At 40.5% G+C, this 22,647-nt stretch overlaps 1 protein-coding gene across 3 annotated transcripts in view; it reads right to left on the bottom strand.

Annotated features, from left to right (window-relative positions):
* BACH1 (BTB domain and CNC homolog 1) overlaps positions 1-22,647 on the bottom strand; it is a 44,364-nt gene that overhangs the window by 7,870 nt on the left and 13,847 nt on the right. For all 3 annotated transcript variants that reach the window (XM_030328590.1, XM_030328592.1, XM_030328593.1), the window contains exons 2-4: positions 12,023-12,316; positions 9,156-10,505; positions 7,275-7,481 (exon numbers count right to left, since the gene is read on the bottom strand). In XM_030328590.1, the coding sequence (XP_030184450.1) occupies positions 7,275-7,481; positions 9,156-10,505; positions 12,023-12,256 (1,791 nt within the window). In that variant the 5' untranslated portion in view covers positions 12,257-12,316. The remainder of the gene's footprint in view (positions 1-7,274; positions 7,482-9,155; positions 10,506-12,022; positions 12,317-22,647) is intronic.

The following is a 22,647-nucleotide window of genomic DNA, read 5'->3' as shown; positions in this document are numbered from 1 at the left end:
AGACTAATGAAAAGAGTTACCCAAAGGGCAGAGTTACAAATAGGGTACAGGGAGAGTCTGAGATCAAGGCTTCTGGAGTACAGCTTTCTCTAAACAGTTCTAACTTTTGAGCCATATCAATGTTTTATATATTCAGAAATTACACAAAAAAGGTGAAGAGTAAATCGTAGTAATAAATGCAGAAACATTAATTTCACTGTATATCAAATTGCTAGCATAGAGAAAAAAAATCACTTCAAATAACTTTTAAACTTTAAACTTCAATACTCTGGAATATATATTTTTAAAGTTTTTTTTAATGTTTATTTACTTTTTGAGAGAGAGAGAGAGACAGAGCACAAGTAGGGGAGGGTCAGAGAGAGAGGGAGACACAGAATCCAAAGCAGGCTCCAGGCTCTGAGCTGTCAGCACAGAGCCCGATGCGGGGCTCAAACCCACAAACCATGAGATCATGACCTGAATCGAAGTTGGACTTAACTGAGCTTAACCGACTGAGCCACCCAGGTGCCCCACTATGGAATATATTCAAGGACAAAAAAAGGCAAAGAAATCTTAAATTTTACTTAATCTGTTTCTTGTTACTAGTAGTTCTGACATTGTAATTTTGTAACTATTATATATATGATTACAAATTTTAACATAATCATAATTATTATAACCATAATAAATATATTTACTATTTGCTTTATATCAGCATAATTATATTTACTATTACTTTAATATCATGTTTACTGTTTGCTTTATACTTATATACAAGCAATCATTACATTACAAATATATATTCACACAATGCAAATAGTAAATATATTACTATAACTGAGAGCTAAGATTTTCCCTGTAAAGAGATAAAAAACACACACAGAAGCAAAGACAAGAGCTCTATACTGCTAAAGTTTGATTGAAAATATCTACCTGGCTCATGAGTTCCATTATACTTTTTTACTTTTATTTATCCAAGGTGATGTATATACTGAATGCACTCGTGAGTTACACAAACACACATACATTTCCCACTCTGTCCCCTCAAAGAGCCCAGAAGGAGTTAACACCAGCAGCAAGCATGCTAAAAGAAACCAGGGAATTTTGGATAAAGATGATTCCAAATCTTGGGACAAGCAAAGTACAGGGTGAGCCTGTGACAGATTATTCCAGGCAGCACAGAAGCACTAATGGGGTCATGTCAAAAGGACACAGCAGCTAGCCTGAGGGGCCTCTCTCTGGCCAACTCTGAAAAAATACCAACATCAAAAAGACTAATGACGATTATGGTTGTGAGAAATTAAATGAGGAAAAAAATCAATCCCTAAGTCCACAGTGATACTAAAGGCATGGCATGGCGGGAGGGAGGCAAACAGGAGGGAAGAAAAGTCCCCTTTAAAAGAGGAATACCAAACAAACAAATGGATACAAATAAAAGAGGAGTAACAAGCACGTGTGTAAGTGGAACAACAACAGAATTAGGTCACTATTTTGCAACACCCATTGTGAAGGCCACCAACATATGCTAGAAAACAAAACATGTAGGAGTCGTGGGGAAGAGGCTATTCCTAAAGTGCCTAAGTAACACGTCACAGATTAATGAGCAATTACAGAGGCAAAAAACAGAATCTCGAAAATGATCTGGCAATTCCCATCTGCTCAGGTAGGACACCTGACACAGTGTGCCCTCTACCACGTGGCATACCATAAAGGACACAACACCAGTTCAGGTTTCATCTCAATTCAACAACTTACACTTTCAGTTTGTGTGAAATACAAAGAATGGAGGAGTGAGTTAAAACCAAGTGGAAACAGTCAGGTAAACATTAAAAGTAGGACATTTTATGAGAAATCTGGCCTGGACTCTTCAAAAAGTTATCATGATTTTAAAAAGGGTTGTGGGGGTCTCAGGTTGAAAGACTAAAAAGGCACAACCAAATGTTCTGTGATGAAAGGACCCTAGTTTGGAGGGGGAAAAAAGCATATAGGTGAAATATATTTGGGAAACTATTAGGGTAATTTGAATAGGGAGTATATATAATACTGAGGATCTACTAACTTTCTCGGGTATGATAAAACTATTGGTAAAGATATGAGATAAATATATGTAAGAATGTCTATTTTTAGGAGATGCATGCTTTAGTATTTAGGGGTAAAATGTCATAATGTGGTAGGTTTTAAATGAATCAGAAAATAAAAGCAGAGCAATAGAGACCGACTGAGAAAAGACACTGGGACCGAGATCAACTAACTGTGGTTAGAAAGAGACCAAAACTGACCGACAAGGAGAGAGACAAAGACGGACAGACCAAACAACGAGAGCAGGGACACACACGTGGCTGGAAAGACCAACAGAGAAGTAAAGCAGATGTGACAAATATAAATAATTGTTGAGTCAACATGAGGTTGTTCACTGCACTCTTAACTCTTCTAAAAGCTTGAAGCTTTCAGAATGCAGGGGAGGAAGATGAATCTCAGGAAAACATGAGAACACGTAAATCTCTCCCTGTGAGAATATAAGCATTTTATTGGCAAGGACTGTATCTCAGTCATCTTTGATTTCCTGGTAACTCGTACAACATCTAGTATGCTCAGCAGATGTTCACAGAATGAAGAGGAATTTAAAATACAACTACTAATATTTACTGGGCCCAGGACACGTGCTGAGCAGTATAATGGCATGTGATCTTTGCACCAGTCCTGAGGGAGATACTATCCTTATCTCCGTATCACCAATAAGGGAATGTGGGTGGGTATTAGAGGTAAAATAATTTCCCCAAGCCACAAAGCTACCAAGTAGCCAGGGACCATTTCCAGATGTTTGACTCCAAAGCCTCCATCTGACCTCTGTGCCCTAGTGCAACAGGCTCTCAAATTTTAATGTGAATGAAGATTTACCCTGGAAATATTTATGAAACACATGTTTCTGGGACCCTCCCACAGGTGTAGGGTAGGATTAAGGAATGTGCTTTTTTTTTTTTTTTTAAGTTTTTCTAGTATTTTTTAGGAACGTGTATTTTCAAAGGGACACTCCCAGATAACTCTGATGCCAACTGCCCACAGACCACATTTCAAGGTGTGCTGCTCAAGGATATCACAGAGTGGCAATGGGCAAGTTCCAGAAGGGCTCACTGGGTGTGTTTGGAGATGGCAGTGTGCGTGTGCTCAGAGCAGCCAGCAGCACGTGGCTAGAACAGATTTATCTTTTTAATATTTATTTATTTTTGAGAGAGAGACAGAGAGAGAGAGAAGAGGAGGGGCAGAGAGAGAGAGGGAGACCGAGAATCCCAAACAGAGAATCTGCTGAATCAGAGAATCTGCTGTCAGCATAGAGCCCAACACAGGGCTCAAACTCATGAACCGTGAGATCAGGACCCAAGCCAAGATCAAGAGTACTGACTGAACCATGCACCCAGGCGCCCCAAAACAAGTTTATTTTCAATAAAATAATACAATCTTCACCACAAGACGTAAAATACTAAGGACAGATGAGGTCTTTGTACTCCTATACCATCACAATAGATAAAAGCAATGAAACAAAATGATGTCTATATACCTCAAGTCTGAATCCAAGTGCTTTTGTGAATATTCTGATTTCTGATCACTTATACGTTGATACCAATAAATATTGGATAACATCTAAGAGAAATACACTTTGGTAATTTTTTTTCTTTAAAAAGCTAAATTCCCGGAGTGCCTGGGTGGCTCAGTCAATTTGAGTGTCTGACTCTTGATTTCAACTCAGGTCACGATCCCAGAGTCGTGAGATCCAGCGCCACATGAGGTTCCACACTAAGCAGAGAGCCTGCTTGAGATTCTTGCCCTCTCTCCCTCTGCCCCTTTCTCCCACTTGTGCTCTCTCATAAATAAATTAATTAGTTGAAATTAAATTAAATTTTTAAAAAAAGCTAAGTTCCCTTCATTTCAGGGTTACCTTTCCTTGAGGCAAAAATACTATTAGAAACATACTAGTTCTTAATTTCTCAAGAAATGTTCAAGAAGAAACATGGACCTTGTAAAGAATCCTTAAAGACAAGAGCTTTGTAAGCCAAACATAACAAAAATTGAATGATTCTTGAACTTTATTGGTTAAAAAAAAAGTCATGTTATTGGTCTATAGATTATTCATATTCAAAATCCTTATAGTAAATGCAATGACAAATCAATGCCTAACCTCTAATACACCATAAATGTTAAAAGTAATTACCATCAATTTACCCACCAAATAAATATACCTCTTTCTTTTTCTCCAAAGGTTCTATTAGATTCTGACAGGACTTCTTGTTGAAAACTACAACTCATTTATTTATTGAATTTGAACTAACATCACCCATTGTCTTTCATAGCGCATTGAGACTATTAAAGTGTCCTTTATACATGATAATTATTCTACAAATCTACCGTGAAGACATTTTAGAATCACTATTCTTACCGTGATCAAAACACTGTTCTTCATGTGTTTTTCCATCCAGTCTATTATGCTATTACTCTTACGACAAACTGAAAAAAGTTTGCAGCCAATAGCCACAGACTAAAGTTTACTAAAATATGGGCCCTTCACCTAATCACCAGATCAGGGCAACATATACTGTGAATTCATTTATATGTTAACCTAACCAGTTATTGGCTACATCACCATGGCTGTTTCATTACGAAACAAGTAATTTCCCTTAAGTAGGTTCACTAAAATACCACCCAGAATATAAATACCGGGAAATACTGCTTGTCTACTGACCATGTTTCCAGAAAGTACCCTCTCAATTTAAAAAATACAAATCTGTCGCACTCCTCCATATTCTCCACTCTACTGTTGGTCCTTCTCTCTTTACAAAAGACAACAAGACCCTTGGGGCGCCTGGGTGGCGCAGTTGGTTAAGCGTCCGACTTCAGCCAGGTCACGATCTCGCGGTCCGTGAGTTCGAGCCCCGCGTCAGGCTCTGGGCTGATGGCTCAGAGCCTGGAGCCTGTTTCCGATTCTGTGTCTCCCTCTCTCTCTGCCCCTCGCCCGTTCATGCTCTGTCTCTCTCTGTCCCAAAAATAAATAAACGTTGAAAAAAAAAATTAAAAAAAAAAAAAAAAAAAAAGACAACAAGACCCAAAACATCAGCCAATAACCAGGGTCTAAATTCCAAGTAAATTTCTTAATGTAATAAAATAACTTAAGGCTCAAACTCTTTTACATCTAGGAAAAGGGGCAGCTTTCTTATTCCTGTTAGCTAAGAAGTAACACATTCTCTGCTTATTTTCACCTGAGAGAGACATCTGTGGCAGGTCTGAACTTTACAAGTGCCCCTTACACTTTGCAGCTAGAGTGTGCCTGTAAAAATCACTAGAACGGAGAGCAGTATGAAGGACAGGACAGTGAGTTCAAGGAAGCTAAAACATAACGCAAGACACTCTGCAAAAAAGAAAAAAGAAAAAGAAGAAAAAGCTAGCATGTTTTCTCTGGAGATATTGGGAAGTGGAAAGAGACTGAGCTGAGCTCAGTCAGCCTGGTGCACATCTGGATGAGCAGATCCCTGGCAGGCGATGTGCTCTGCCTGCCCAGAGGTGGGCTCCTGGCAGCTGGGCTGTAACTATCTGTCCCTTCTCTCTTGTCACAGAAAAGGACACCTGAGCTGAAGTAAGCCAATTAGATGCTCACCTCCTTGGGAATTTAGAACTAAAACTGTAGTGTCCATCCGGACTAGATCCTGGAAGAGAGAGAGACTATTCAGAAGCCACACTGCAGCTACCCTTCCCATCCACATCTAGCAGCACAGTGCAGAGTGAGCAGGTGCATGAAGATGGGGTGACAGAGAAGATTCTCTGGGTTTCTGGTGGCAGTATTCCACTTTCTTATTCTATACTGTTTACGATGCCTGCTTCACTCTTGGGCTTCTAAATGAGACACCTGTATCCTCACAACAAATTCATCCCTTCATTCATTCATTCATGCTTCAGATGGTTTCTATTTCTTACAGCCAGTGTCCAAATTAATACAACAGGTAAATAGGGTACTGACCACAATAGATGAATAATAAATTTTTATTTTTCCATTTTTCTGTATATAAAGGCACAGACTGGTTTTTTATTCTTTTCTTTTTTTCTGATGAGGGCAAAGATGAACTGAATGGAGGAAAACACAACACTGTCATAACAACCCAGTACAGCACAAAATAAGAATGCATTTCCCCAGACAGGTTCTTTTTTCTAAAATGTTGCTGATTGATTGCTGTTCATAGCTAGAATGTTTGTGCTTGAGAACTTGCTACAATCACAATTTCAAACTTTCACCAATAATTAACAAAGACTCCAAACTAAATATTCCAAGAATGTTTTTGCTATTTCTCAGTGCTGGTTCCCTGCTGTCTCTACAGCTGCACTCCCATAGTTGTCTCTTTCATACAATGCTTTCTTCCACCAACCACTAGGGGAACAGAGAAACCTGGGTGCAAATTAATCCATTTTTCAATTAATTTGCGTTTTGATGCTGGAATAAATAACAAGATTCAATAACGTAAGCATTCCTCTCCCTCTAGAGTCTCAATAAATCTTGAATTTTCTATTCATATCAGCAAATGAGTTCTTTCTCTTAGACGAAAGATCCAAGTTCGTTTATTGGTTCCAGTATCGATCAAAACAAGTTATTCAAGTCTACCGTCAATTTATTTAAAAATTTTTTTTTCAACGTTTATTTATTTTTGGGACAGAGAGAGACAGAGCATGAACGGGGGAGGGGCAGAGAGAGAGGGAGACATAGAATCAGAAACAGGCTCCGAGCCATCAGCCCAGAGCCTGACGCGGGGCTCGAACTCACGGAGTGCGAGATCGTGACCTGGCTGAAGTCGGACGCTTAACCGACTGCGCCACCCAGGCGCCCCTCTACCGTCAATTTAAATGAACAATTGTAACATTAGCTTTTATAGATACTTAAAAGAGATTAAAGTGTTTCAGAGTTTCTTCAATCTCAACTCAACCACTAAGAATTAGGTAGACAGTTAAAACACACACGCACACACACACCCCCAAAAATAGTTCTCAGTGTACATATTATAGCATATCACACTAAAGATGTAGAATACTAGCATAAGCATAAGAGTCTATGAAAACTCTTTTCGTCTCCCAAGCTTTCTAAAAACATCATGTAACTTATTTTCTTAAGATGGTAATTGGTGAATTTTGAAATTAACATGTAATTGAGTATCGTATCTGACTCAGGAATTGAAACTGCTATTTCCTCTACAAAAAAGAAAAAAAAAAAGTAACTGAATGGATGCGGTGGAATTTGAGTAACAAGAAACCTGCAAACTTACCAGCTTCTCAATTTCTGATTCCAGATTCTGTATACAGTCCAGTTTTCTCTTGCGACAGCGCTGCGCAGCAATTCTGTTTTTACTTCTCCTTCGAATGTCATGGATGCAGTCCAGTTGTTCCGGGGTCAGCTTGTGCATTTTCAACAAGGATTGAAAATCATTTCGGGAAAGTGAGATTATTCGTTGCGCATTAAAAGGCAGTTTTACCTAGAATGTAAAATAAACATTAGTAATTGCTGCTGAGTAATGTAGTTAGACTCCCATCACGGAAGAGGAAGATCTACATCTCTATTTTCCAGAGAACTTCATTTAGACTTTAAAAAACAAAAAACAAACAAAAAAAAAGCAGACCTCTATTCCCAGTTTCTATATAATCCCTTATAATAAAGACTGATAATTTGATATTTCTAGCCTATTTTAGAGGGTTCAGAAGACAAGTACATTGAGAAACAGATTTTTTTAGCAAAATAAAAAATATGAACACAAATATTCATGTATTTAAAATTAAAAAACAGAACTTGTTTTACTCAGACATGTTAATTAACACACATATCTTTAAGCCTCTTTCTAACGTGTTTTTAATGTGTTTAACCAAACAAAAAAAAAATCTATTTTATACTTTGATTGATACTGATCTAACACTGGTATAACTACCTAGTAATTTCTCGAGCATTTTAGAAAATTAATTTTTCTGTCAAGAAATAGTAGTGTCACATAACTCAACTTAAAAATCTACATGTTTCACTTTTTCACTTGTCAGTATAGAAATGGTTAGAAAAACCTAATGAATATTTTAATGTCATCTTCAACATACTTAAATTCGGAAAAATTTAGGATAATTTTTTTTAATGACAAAATTGTGGGACAGCTTAATTATATTAATTATTCATATAAAACACTGATCAGTTTCTCTGGCAACCTACTTAGTCTTTCAAACTTACAGAAATTAGTTACACAAAATGTCTTACAATTTCTTAAAAGTTTTATTTTTAACATTCTTTTCACAGTTCCATTAAATTAAAATTAAAATCCATTATATGGATTTATAAATGTCATATAAAAATCTGTAGATGTAACTCATGCACATATATTACTTCTTAAATTAAATCACCAATAATCTCCTTCCAAAGCTAAGGAGGAAAGAAAACCTGTCACTCTTTCAAACCCATCTCATCCAACAGCTAGAAAACCAAAGAAAATGATAGAGAACCAACAAGGCTTTATTATCACTGGAATTATGGTAATGTTTTACAAAAAACCATCTATCAAATACAAACAAACATTTGTACACAAAGTACACAGATCAAGCTTGGTAAGGTTAATCCAATACCAGCTAACTCATGCCAAATTATTAAGACATTAAATTAATGGCTGAAATGGCTGGCTAAGGGAAACTAAGAAAAAAATTAACGGCTATGAAAAAGTAGGGCGAAGAAAACTCTCCCACATTCCTACACCTAGTCACTGTTAAATCATTGCCAAGTAACTAGTCCCAAGTCCAGAGATCCTGCAGCAATGACTAAGATTGGAGCGTATGGTGCATTTTTCCAGGAGTTACCATGTAACGATCACAGAATCTTTTTTCTTTTTTTTTTTTTTTACCTTTTGGGACAGGGCATTTGATTTAAACAGCCAATGTGTGAATACACTCCATGACAAAAATAAATACACCCGCTTGAAACATATGAACACAGAAGTCCTCAAACTCCGTCACACTCTTTTGGTACTGATCACAGTTTTAGAACTGTCTCCGGATTTCCCCCTCCCTCCCTCCCTGAGCCTGCGCATATCATCTCTAAAGGTGCGACAGGAGCCGACCCAGAGTAAACCCCGATTAAGTGGTCAAACCAGGACTTAGCAACACACACGTTTTCCCCTCACCTCACATTCTTGTTCTCTGGCCGAACAGGGTTCGCTGTCACCTTCAGTATCCGTCTCAGAGTCATCTCCCAGGCTAATCACACAAGCATACGGGCAAGGTTCCTGCTGGGGTTCGGAAACATACTCATCGTTTCCAATTTCCAAGCTGCTAGAACAGCCTTCGGTACTCAGAGTACTTATAAAAGGGCAGTTGACAGAACTTAACGTTGTAAAAGTCCTCTGACCCGGTTCCGGGCTCTCGCTGATCCTGATACCTAACCAGGGACACTCAGACCGTTTCTGGGAGTAGATCTGTTCTGAACCATCTTTGGCCACCGCAGGTGATAACTGCATCTGGCAAGGAGAGTCCGTGCTGCAAATGTCACTCCAGAAGCCTTTTGCTAGGTGTTCTGCCACTTCCCGTTCCACACTACTCCGATCGCTGGAGGCAAGGCTACCATCTTCCCTGGGGCCAGAGTCAGACTTCAAATGTAAGTCCTGACTTTCACCAAACGTTTTCTCTTCCCGAACATCTGTACCTGACAAAGGCTTTTCTGTTAACACTGCTGTGTTTTGCATTCCAGCAAAATTCACGTCACCGTCACCGTATTGGTCGTAGGTGTGTAAAAGAGACAGAGAATAGAGCCCGTGAGGGGCTGCAGAAGAACTGTGGGGGAAAGGAGTCATTTCTGGCTTTTCTGATGGGCACTGAGGAGCAGGATCTTTCTTCTTGGTTTCTTCATGTTCCATTGCTAATTTGCCTTCTTCACATTTTAAAATCACCTGCAGATCTGCACAGTCCTGGATTCCTCCCAGACATTCATTTTCAGGAGGCTCATTTGGCTGGGCAGAAGCATGAACGTCTTTGACACTGGATTCCGCACTACGGACTCTGTCAGTTCCAAATGCTTTCTGGAATTTTCTGTATTTGGGACATAGAGATGGCAAAGCCAGAGCAGCATCCTTTTCTAAGCACATGGATTCACAGGTTTGACTGGCACTGTCCTGGAGAGGAGATGATACTTTTGCATTTCCTTGATACCTATGCAGTTTCCATTGAGGAGTCTGGACATTTTTATTTTCCAAAAATTCCTCCACGTCGTCAATTTCTAAATCCCTCTGGTCCAACAGTGAAAACTTAAGGTCTGCTTTCTGACAGTGTGATGGGATGCATTTTTTTCTTAGGCATTCTTGCTGGTCTGCAGTGGAGTCCAAAAACTTAAATTTGAGAAACTGAAAGCAGGATTCCTCAATATCGCGTACACCTAAAAATTCCACACACTTGCACACTTCATCCACATTGTCCTTACTTAAAATCAGTTTGGCAGTGTAGGCAAACTGAATTAAAGGTTCAAATCCTTTAACTGTCACCTGTTAACATACAAAATAAAAACAAATGCATCACTTGAAAGTGGTCTAGTGGATAAATAAAAGTAGAAGGGGAATAGAGACATGAAGAACTTACTTGTGATCATTATAAAATGGGCATTTTAATTTGGTAAGTAAAAACATTCTTGTAGAAAACGTAACGCTAATTAGGAGTCTGGAAAAGCATGCTTATCACACCTCATTCGTTGGACCTGCACCCTCCACTTCATAGATTTCACGCTTAATGACACATGAATTATGGTCTGACTCACATGAGGTGAAGACATCAAACACTGCCATTATGGGATGTGTTGCTAATTTTTAAAACCAATGCTAACCCATAGTTGGCCCTTATCATTTCACTGGCATTGTGTTATTCGTGCTGACCTCTGCCACAGAACTGACAAGCTGTTGATGCTCCAAACTGTTGATACAAGTTCATGGAAGTATGGATGCTGGGATAAGCTAAACTGTAGACTTAGTACCCGTCACAGAGCAGCCCACACCGACCTGCCATAAACAAGCTCTACATACTTTCTCCAAACGCCTCTTAACTTTAAAGGCTCCATGCTCTTCTAGCTGCAGTTACTAACTACCTAAAAGCCAGCTATTCTAGGGGCACCTGGGTGTCTCACTTAAGCGTCCAATCTAGGCTCAGGTCACGATCTCATGGTTCATGAGTTCAAGCCCCACATCAGGCTAGCTGCTGTCAGCGTGGAGCCCACTTCGGATCCTCTGTCCTCCTCTCTCTCTGCTCCTCCCCCGCTGGTTCTCTCTCTCTCAAAATGAATAAACTTAAAAAAAAAAAAAAAAGCAAACAATTCTAATAAGAGTTCAGTGTAACCAGCACCTCCCGGTCCTGTGAAAGGGCTCTTGGAGTCAGGATATAACAAGGACAGAAATGTTTAGATGCCTGAGCTCTGCAACAGGCTGGTGGGAAAGGGACAGGTAAAAGCAGGCTCTATAATTGTGAGACCAAATCAATTTTTTTCTACCAATGCACAGTCTCAAGAAAGAAAACAGGGGAAAGAGAACACTTATGGGGTGTTTTCCTACTTTCCATGAGGCCCTGTCTTATTAAGATGGATGATTTCTAGAACCCTAAACCCACTCAGTTTCTCATCACAGGAAAAGGTCCAAAAGGAGAAAATGAGACACAGTGTGGCCACTCGGAGCATGACCTCTCCCAATGCCCAACCCATTGGCTGTGCCCTCCCTGCTTTGGTCATTTTCTCAAAAAGTCACATAACAGTGGGTCAAGTTATTCAACTGCTCAATAAATATTGTTAACTGACACCCAAAACTAACAATTCTATGTATGACATGTCATCATAATTTCTAGGAAAAAAGTTACAGAAATGAGCTCCCCAGGACAAGAAGGGAGACTGTTCTATTTTTAACTTTATCACGTTACCTTTTATAAAGGTAAAGGTAAAAATAAAGTCTACGGAAAGAGATTTAATTAGGTTCAATTCAATGAAAACCAGGCTAGCCTCCAGAAGCATGGACCTCTCTCCCACCTCTTCCGGCAGAGTGATGCTAAGCTCTGCATCGGCCTGGCCGACGATTCTCGAGTGGAAGTAGCTGCTGCATGCCGCCAGCACAGACCGGTGGGCCCGGTAGCGCTGGCCCTCCACGAGGACGGTGACGTCGCACAGCACGTCCTTCTTCCGTTGGTCGTTGAGGCCAAGCAGGACGTTGGTGCTGTGCACCGAAGATTCATAGGCAAACACCGCGTTCTCACTCAGAGACATTCTGCATAACAAATGGGGTCGGGAAGGCCAGTGAAAGCATGCTTCTCGTCGTCATCAAACCTGCAGAAACACACGTAAGACCTCACTTAAATAAAATCTTGTTAAAAATATTTTTTTTAAGTTTTGTTTTGTTTTGTTTTGTTTTGAGAGAGTGGGGGCAGAGAGAGAGGGAGAGAGAATCCCAAGCAGGCCCTACATAGTCAGTGCAGAGTCTGAAATGGGGCTCAAACTCGCGAACCGTGAGATCATGACCTGAGCCGAAATCAAGAGTAGGATGCTTAACCGACTGGGCCACCCAGGAGCCCCTAAAAATATTTCTTTTAATGACAGTGTCAAATATAAATTTAAAAAGCCATCGCAAAAATAAAAATGAAAACAAAAGTCTCTAGAGAACCTAGATACATTGATTCAATTTATCGCATTTAAAATAGGTTCTTCACGGCAGTTTTAAGTTAGTTTTTCTAATTTTAGGAAAAAGGGTTCTCAGGATGAGGGAGGGAAGAACTCTTTGAACCAACGATTTCATAGCTCTCTGAAAGTGAGACATTTCACATTGAGAAAACACCTACAATGAGCAAACAGACTGGGTCCAGGAAATTTCTGGGTGGCATCCCAATCCTGTCGTTTTATGATGCCAATGGGCGTGCGTGTGTGTATAGTTCACCAGAGGTCACCCTTTGGGATGGGACTGACGGGACCAGGCATGTGGCCTTCCACCATTCTCCATGCTCTGTTCCCCAACATTTGAGCCTTTAGTGCTTTGTAACAAGGGACACATGGTACATAAGGTAAAGTTCCTCCAACATAAAGAAGAAAATGACTTGAGAAAAAGACAAATTTGTCGAGCCAGATCTTAACAAGTCCTTTTTATATAACAAGTCCTACTTTACACTACAAAATACGGGCAGTAAGTACAACTACATCGTCATTAAGAACATGGTTTACCATACATAGAAACTCTTTTCCCCAAATGTTCAAACATAAGTTATCAAAAAGGTATATATATTTAAAATACACACCAACATATAATAACCGCCAAACAATTTTCGGTCATGTACACATTACAAGCAAAAAAGGAGAGCCACAACAGACGTATGTCTACCTATTTCAGTCATGTAGGACTGTTCTTACATACTACATATTATAAAACACACAGAGACTGAAAGTCAGATTAGAAGAGTTCTAGTATTTTCTTCCAGCCACCAGTGGCCAGTGGTGAGTACCCCCCAAGGTGTGTGTGTGGACCCCACTGTGGCGTGATCAGGCTGAGAAGCTCCTCACTCACAGGCATCATCCCTGTCGTTCGCTTTTTGTCCTTCTGAACTCACTCACTGCCTGAGACAACAAGGTCCTCAAAAGTTCAGTGACTGAATAAACGTTATTGTTTCCAGATTCGCTCTACTCCACAAACAAAAACAAAAGGACAAATGAGAACTACCAAAGGTCAGACACACCAGGCCCAGATCACAGGTGACTTCTGCCTCAGAGACAGGCTGTTCTAGTCACAAACACATGAAACGCCATCTATAAATTCTATTCTACTTATGTGTCTATCTGCTTATGTGTCTACTTATGTGTCTCAATTTAGCTAAAATGGGAAGTTCCTCAGAAGTAGTCCATGAAAATGAAATGTCCCATTATGTGGTTAAACTCTACCCAAGGTTACGGATCACAACCTATCATTTACTGATTTGGCATACCACATAAAATCATGGCAACTTCAAAATTACGCACTAGAACTAACTCGACTTTTGGGTTGTGCCCATTTGAAAGAGTAGTATATTCCCTTTAGCAATTGGTCTTAATATTTCAGTTATCAACACAAGGGAATTACTGTTAAGAATAGCAAGGAAGAACTATCAAAGGAACTATGCACCGTGTGTGTGTGTGTGTGTGTGTGTGTGTGTGTGTGTGTTACAGACCACTCCACCTTCTCTGTACAACTTCCCCAGCCAAGCTGGACTCAACAGTTTGCCTCACCACATCCCTGCACCTAAGTCCCCAGCCTCTTTATTCTTTCCTGGCATCTGCCTTGCAAACCCTTAAAACTAGACTAATCTTACTTTTACATCTCGTCATTCTGCCGAACACAGCACAGCCAGACAAAACTGTAAAAACACGTAGGCTGTTGTCACTATAAATTAATGGTGTGCAATTTCAGGGTCTTAGCGCGGCTTATCCATTCTTTTGTGTGCCCCAATGTTCCGTTGTCCCCAAGAACCTCCCAAGTAGCCACTTCTCTCTTCAGTTAGTGTCTCTCCCAGCAGACAACTGTAACTGGGATACAATCTCAGAAAATATTACCCTCCCACCCACCTCCACAGGCTCCCTTCTCCTGCTGAAAACAACCCCTTTAAAGTCTGCCCTTGACCTCATACCATCCTTGCCTCTCTGGAATCCAGTCCCTTCTCTTAACACCCTCTCTCACTTAGGTCCAAACTCTGTCTTATGCTGGCTTCTTCCCATTAGACTTTGTTCATAAATATGTTTGAAGTCTCTTGAGAAACTGTCCTAGAAACAGTTAACAGCTAACGGCAAGTATTTGTTACGCTCTCATTCTGCACCAGGCACCAGGCTGAGGTGCTGACACAGTTTACCTCATCTACCCCTCACCACAGCCCTCTGACATGGATGCTCCTGTATCGTCCCAACCGTACAGATGAGGAAACTGAGGCTCAGGGAGAAGTATCTCGACCACGGTCAAAAGACCAGTCGGATAAAGAACGCGGATCCATAGCAAGCACCTGACTATTCCATATCTGTCTCCAGTTAGTATCTGCTGAAACACACAGTACAGAAAGTCACTGCGGTCCTGTGGGGAGCCAGGCCAGGTATTACTAAAAGACTGTGCGTGAGAATAGGGAAACGGGCTTTCCCAGAAAGCCAGGAGCAAATGAACTGGACTTGAACTTCAAAAAGAGGACTCTGGACTGTTTACCACTGCAGCCTTGCAACCTAAATGTTCTCTGGCTCCCAAGGAAACTACGGCAGAAACAGGTTCCATACCTTCACTCTGGAGCTGCCGTCAGCCCACGTGTGTGTCTGTGTGACCCTCACTCCTCACCTCAAATTCCACGAAGAATTGATTCTTGGCTTAACCCTCCTGTTTAGGCAGTGTGGGGTGACAGATCACTTCCTAAGTTCACAGCCAGCTTACAGATTGGCCGTGAGATGCGGATTTGGGTGCTAGGCCAACCCCAAGCCCCGCCAGCTGCAGCCACGAGAACCCAGAGAACCAGGAAGTACAACAGCCACTCAGGGGGACCCCTCTAAGAAGGGTCTCACTAGCGCGGACTGGGCACACGCACGCCACGACTGCTCTTGCTCCCACCAGAACCCTGAAACTCACCCTGACACCTCCGTCAGCCCCTCTATCCAATCTCTTACCGAGACCTGGTACCTCTGAACACTGAAACCCGCTTCTCTTCATCTGCACTGCCGTAATGCCAGTCCAAGCCATCGCTGGCTCTCGTCTTGCCAAATGCCGCCCAGCCTTCTGTAGTAGCTTACAAATGCATGTATGTGCAAATACAGGTATATAAAATAAAAAGCGAAATAAAGTTTCATACATCAACATTTTATCCTTACTAGTGCAAAGTACTCTAATTTCTACTCTGTTCTATTAAAAAGAAAAACTCCAGTCGTGATCCACTCAATTTCAAGAACCACTAACGGACCATCATCTCACGTATGGGAAACACATGTCCAGTGGCTAACACACAGAGTCTAAAATCACACACTGTCGGGGTTCAAATCCCAGCTCTGGCATTTACTAGCCATGTGACCTCTGGGCAAGCTGCTCAACCTTGCTGGGTCTTAGTTTCCCCAACTGTAAAACACGTACAGCAGCAGCACCTCACTGGGTTGTCATGAGGTTTACATGGACAGTGAGGGTAAAGGGCTTAGCAGAGTGCCTGGCCCATAGTAAACAAATAGTCAAGTACCAACTGCTCTTAGTAATAACAACAACAAAATCTGCATCCCCTCAAGCCCCTCTAGATCCCCTTCAATTTATACTCTCGCACAAAGTGACTTCTTCCTTGCCAAAACTCTACAATGTCTTCCCAGTTTTTTGCGATCAACTCTAAATCCTTAGCCCGTCCTCCAGACCTTACCCTACTAATACAACCTTATCTTAAGCCTTTGTCTCCCTCTTTTGCTGTTCTCCAGCCTCACCCTCCTTCCTTCCAGCATAAGGCACTAAGCTCCTTCCAACCTCAGGGCCTCTGAGCATGCTGTGCCCGCCCCCTGCACTTTTCCTACTCCTTAGCTGGCTAACTCCTCACCTTTTAGGTCTCAGCTTAAATGTCAAAACCTCGTCTGACTTGTTTTCTGCCCTAATTCAAGCACGTAACATAACCGTACCTGACTCAATGCAGGAACTTGCTTCTGAATGAATGACTTCATGTATTTACTACAAATCCAAAACCTAGATCATCTACATTTTCCTCCAAACACAGTGCAATCAGCTATACTAGTATATATGAAAACAATGCCACTGAGCCAAGCACTCAGAGAAAAGTCCTTGGTTAGCTTTTCCAGAATCAGGAGGAGCAAAAGGGAGCCTCCTCCTCTGGGAGCTGGAAATGTGTCTACAAGACAACTGGCCAGAGAAGAGCAAGGCTTGGCAACTATAAACACAGCCAATACAATGGACTTGTATGCACAGACACCATGACCTTGGTCTCATTAGTATGGGGTACTAGACACAGTTATTCTGAAAAATCAATTTTCCTAATTCTGAAAACCATCCAAGTGGTCAGTAATCCATCTGCACCCAATAACATAATGACTAAGTCAGGTAAAAGTGGCACACATACTTCTAACATTTGTCAGTGACCTAACACTTCTCAAACCTACAAGGTAAGACATAAACACCCCCCAGGGAACCTTCCAGACCTAAAATTCTGTTAGTTGGTTAACACCAAATTTAGATTCCTATGTTACATCTGAATTTTTCTATATTCTTGGAAATATATGCTATTGTTATCATTCAAAATAAAGGCTTGCTGACCTTAGCAATTTGCTGATTCATTCAGTAATGCTGATAAAGGATGAACAAGCATTTTAAAGCTTCCTGTACTTCGATTTGGAAACACCTTCTGCTCTCTGCTCAATACACATCATAATTTACATTTTAATACAGTTACCACTGGATGTTTTTGCTTTCAAAACAATAAAGAAAATAAATAAAATGCTATGGCTGTATCACATTTTAAGAGCTTTAAGGGTAATTTACTTAAAAAAAAAAAACTTAAAACAAACTTTTAAAAACCTAAGGAGAATGAATATCTGATCATGGGCCAAGTACAATGCAGTGCTTCCTAACAGAAATACAGAAAGTAACTGTAGGAGGATGAAGTTCCACACATACAAGAGCTGCAATTTTATTTCCCTTAAGTCTCAGAACTCTGCTGTGTTTTTTTTTTTTTTTTAATGTTTATTTTTGAGACAGAGCGAGACAGCAAGCTAGTGCGGGAGGAGAGAGGGAGACAGAGATTCTGAAGTAGGCTCCAGACTCTGAGCTGTCAGCACAGAGCCCGACGCACGGCTTGAACCCATGAACTGTGAGATTGTGACCTGAGCCGAAGTCAGACGCTTAACCAACTGAACCACCCAGGTGCCCCTTTAATTATCAACATAGAAGGGCACACAAAATAATCTCACACCAAGGATTCACTTAAAAGAAAAAGACTATTATCCAAACATTCGTGATTTTCACTGAACAACGTTGAATGTCATTTCTACAAGTATACACCTGAGCTACCCAACAGGTTCAATGCCATCAAAACACAAATAAAAGGCAGTCCCTACATTCAAGAACATGACCTACCGATGTTCACAATGAAAATGATGCCTTGGGGCAAAAGAGATGACAATGATCAGTATAATCAATTGACACAGGGGTGTGAACATTCGTGACGGTATTTACTTGCACTAAGTCTCCAAACAAAAACTACTTTCCGGTCTCATTTAACCATAATATTCAATTAATGAGAACAATTATTTCCAAAATAGTTCTGTTATATCCAAAATATACCTAACAGAACTGTGTGTGTGTGTGTGTGTGTGTGTGTGGTTGGGCACAAAAGCGATTAGTAACCTTGGACAGTCAATACAGCACAAAGGGCAACTGAGTTGTCCTTTGCATAAAAGCAATACTCTCTCTGCAGCCTGGAAGAATTCCTTAGGACCTCCTTCCCCTGCTCTAGTGGCCATCTGGAATTTCTACCTTTTCCTCCTTACTGCTCTGCCTGCCACCAATCTATCACCCTGTCAATTACCTTTGCCTCACTCAGTTTCAGGTCAGGGTCTTCAATGGCTCAGAAGACAGGCAAATTCCTCTTAGCCTGCCCTCTTGGCTCCCTCCTAAGCTTCAAGCTGTCCTAAGCCAGTTTCTGTTAGAATTTACCCAAGATACCCCAGAGTTCGAGTGTTCTTCTGAATCAGGCACACCTTATCTTCTGTTGGTCAAGTGGGTGGCAAAGACCCAACAGTATCGTGTGTGTGCACCTTTAGTTCTCAGTCTTTCCTTTCAGGGCTTTTTTATATATAATATAAAATATATACATACATAACTTTACATACAACATTATAACACCTCACCTGCCAGGAAGAGCCAGGAAGAATAAATAACTCGGTGACCAAGATTTGCTATTTTCTTTAGCTTTTTACAGATCTTAAATATCATGCTTGCTTAATCATCATATCTAATCATCACATTTAAAAAAATTTTTTAATGTTTATTTATTTTTTAGAGTGAGCGAGCACGCACAAGTGGGGCAGGGGCAGAGACAGATGGGGATGGAGGATCTGTGCTGTCAGGGCAGAGCCCAATGCAGGGCTTGAACTCTTGAACCGTGAGATCATGACTTGAGCTAAAGTTGGACGTTTAACTCACCGAGCCACTCAGGTGCCCCAATCACATTTTCTAAATCCATTTCCCTCAGCCTTATGAAAAACTCCTAAGTATGACTAGATAAGGTACATGAATAAATATATATCGGGGAAAAAAAAGCTGAATGAAAGCAGAAAAAACAAAAATTTTGTAAAAAAAACACTGTTTTGTAAAGGACTTGTACAGTGACAACTGGGAAAATGACCTGGAAATCTATGTTAAAACTATGTAACTGAAGATGCCACAGTCTTTTTTTAAATGAGGTGTGGGGAATGGAGAAGGTGAGTGAATCACTACAATTTTTGCAGTTCATGGTTCACTCCCTGTTTCCATACAGGGAAAGCTGGACTTTTTTACTTTTCCTGACATCAAAAATTATCCATTTAATCATGGATATTTTATTTACTTGGTCTAATTCCCTATCTGAAAAGATGAAGCCAAAGTTGTACATAGAAGGGAGAAGTCTGAATGGTTAGAGAAGTCTGAAGAAGGTCCTTACAGATTCACCAACCAAGAGGTCAGAAACGAAAGATTTTTTACTTCCCAAGTCAGTAAATCCAACTTTGATAATTCCGGATAATAAGTTTAAGACAGCTTGGAAGGGAGGAGCACCTGGGTGGCTCACTTAAGGTCGACTCTTGATTTCAGCTCAGGTCATAACTCACAGTTGCTGGGATCCAGGATCAAGCCCCATGGAGCCTGCTTAGGATTCTCTCTCTCCCTCTCTCTCTGCCCCTCCCCTGCTCAGGCTCTCTCTTTCTCTCTCTCAAAATAAGTAAAAAACATTTAAAAAAAAAATCTTTAAAAAAGATAGCTTGGAAGGGAATAAAGGAGGAAAAAAAAAAAAAGAAGGAACACAAGAAACCTGAGCTCCAGAAGCAAAACAATAATAACGGATTCCATGATTATACCTTCTTACTGAATTTAAGAAACAATGAAGTCTTTTATTTGCTTACCATATTTGGCAGCTACCTGATCCTTAATAGGATTGTTATAACTCACTTGAACTAGATGTTATGAAAATATGAACTAGAAACTAGAATTGGCCCACACTGATAAAGCTAGTTTACTGAATATGTATTTTTTATCATGCACTTGTCACTAATTTATATATCAACACTGAGGTATGATTTACATAGAACTGCACTGAAGAGTACAATTCAATGAGTTCTAACACTTGTATATGTGCATGAAACCACCACTGCAATCAAGATAAAGAAATTAAAAAAAAAAAAAAGATATAGAAATTTCATCACTCAAATTCCACAGGCCAGGGCACCTGGGTGACTCAATTCGTTAAGCGTCCAACTTTGGTTCAGGTGGTGATCTCACGGTTTGTGAGTTTCAGCCCAGCATCAGACTCACTGGTGTCAGCACAGAGCCAGCTTCCGACCCTCTGTCCACCTTGCTCTCCGCCCCTCACACACACACTCACTCACCCACTCTCAAAAATAAACACTTAAAAAAAAATTTCCACATGCCCCTTTGAGGTCTCTCCTACCCTTTTCCCCTGGCTCCAGGTAACCAATGATTTGCTTTATGTCAGTGTAGATTACCATGCATTTTGTATGATTTTTTATATAAATGGAATCATACATTATGTCCTCTGGTTTCCAGTTTCTTTCATTCAGCTGAATGACAATCACATTGCATACATCAGATGTTTCCCTATTGCCAAATAATATTCCATTGCATGGCTATATCACTGTTTATCCATTTAACTAACAAAGATAGACACAACTTCCAGGTTGGGATTATTGTAGAAAAGCTTCTGTGAACATCCATATGGACATATACTTCATTTCTCTTGGGTAAATCAATACGAAGCGGAAAAATTGAGTGATATGGTAGGTTTACGTTTAACTTCTTAGAAATTGCTAAACAGTTTTCCAAAGCAATTGTATCATTTTATATTGCTACCAGCAGTGTATAACAATTCCAGTTGGTCCACATTCTCAGCAATTCTTGGTAATGCCAGTCTTTTTAATCTTAGTTATCCTAATAAATGTACAGGAGTATCTCACTGTGGTTTTAATTTGCATTTCCTTATGGCTACTGATGTGGAGCATCTTTTTATGTGCTTTATTGGCCATTTGTAGATCTTCTTTTGTGAAATATCTGTTCAGTTTTTCTGCTCATGTTTAACTGAGCCATTTTCTTATCATTGAGCTGTAAAAGCCAGCAGAATTTTGATTAGGACCGCAGTGAATCCATATATCAATCTGGAGAGAACCAATATATAAATTGAGTTTTCTCATGTACAAACATGACAAGTCTCCCCATTTACTTAAGCCTTCTTTCAGCACTGTTCTGATGTTTTTAATTTTTATTTTTGAGAGAGAGAGAGAATGAATGGATGAATGACAGAGAGAAAGGGAGACACAGAATCCAAAGCAGGCTCCAGGCTCCAAGCTGTCAACACAGAGCCCGACGTGGGGCTTGAACTCACAGACGGCGAGATCATGACCTGAGCCGAAGTCGGACGCTCAACCGACTGAGCCACCCAGGTGCCCCTTAACGGTAGGGTTTCTAAGATGAGCAACTGATGGGCAGAAAAGGAGGTACAGAAGTTACCCTCCCAGTTAATTTAGGGCTCCTACAAGAAACTCAGAGAGGAAAATAAGCAAAGAGTGAAAATACCCCAAAATTCCCCCAAAGAGTGAAATTCCCAAACTCACTCAGCCTCCTTCAAGGGAAGCCCTCACTCCTATACCACTTTGGAAGTATTCACCCAGGACATCCTGAGATCCCCCAATCAGGGGCAGACGGCAGTTATCAGAGAGCACACCTCAAACCGAAAGACTGTCAGAACCGCACAAGCACAGCACCCAGCTGCTCCAGAGACCACCAGGGTGGACAGCACAGATCAGCAGCTGATAGCATGACGACAACTCGGCCAGCCGAGCAAGGTACTTTACACCTCCGACATGCCCTCTGTTTTGGGGTAAAGTAGGGACGAGAATAGTACTTTCTGTTGAGAGGATCAAATGAAAGTATATATACAATAATAATTTTAATTATATACAATAATATAATATTATGCTAATTATAATAATATTAAACTGTTTTTACGACAGTGCCTGGCACATAATGAGTGCTCAATAATTGTTAGTATTATCTGAATTTGACGCTAGAAGTGTTTTTTGAGGGGCACAAGGCCACACTGAAACTCTAGTCAAAGAAGTACCAGAGCACACTCCTCAGCTTTCAGGTGCCCAACACTGACACGGGCATAATAATATGGACACTGGTCATTGGTCTTCAACTTTCAGAATAGACAGATAACAGAAGGCTTACCTACAGTTATAAAATGGAATGCAGACATTGTCAATCTTGACAAAATGCAAGTAAAATTGACACGCTAGGAGATAGAATCAGAACTGAAAGGAAAGCCAGTATTTCCATGCAATTTATAATGTGGAGTCAAAAGATACTTAAAAAAAAAAAATAGTTCCTTGGTGAGACCAAATTAAAACAAATTTTGGGGTTGGAG

This window comes from Lynx canadensis, chromosome C2 (genome assembly GCF_007474595.2).
Source record: "Lynx canadensis isolate LIC74 chromosome C2, mLynCan4.pri.v2, whole genome shotgun sequence".
Taxonomy (NCBI): domain Eukaryota; kingdom Metazoa; phylum Chordata; class Mammalia; order Carnivora; family Felidae; genus Lynx; species Lynx canadensis.
The sequence above is the reverse complement of the archived record's forward strand: the minus strand, read 5'-3'. Positions and strand labels throughout refer to the sequence as shown.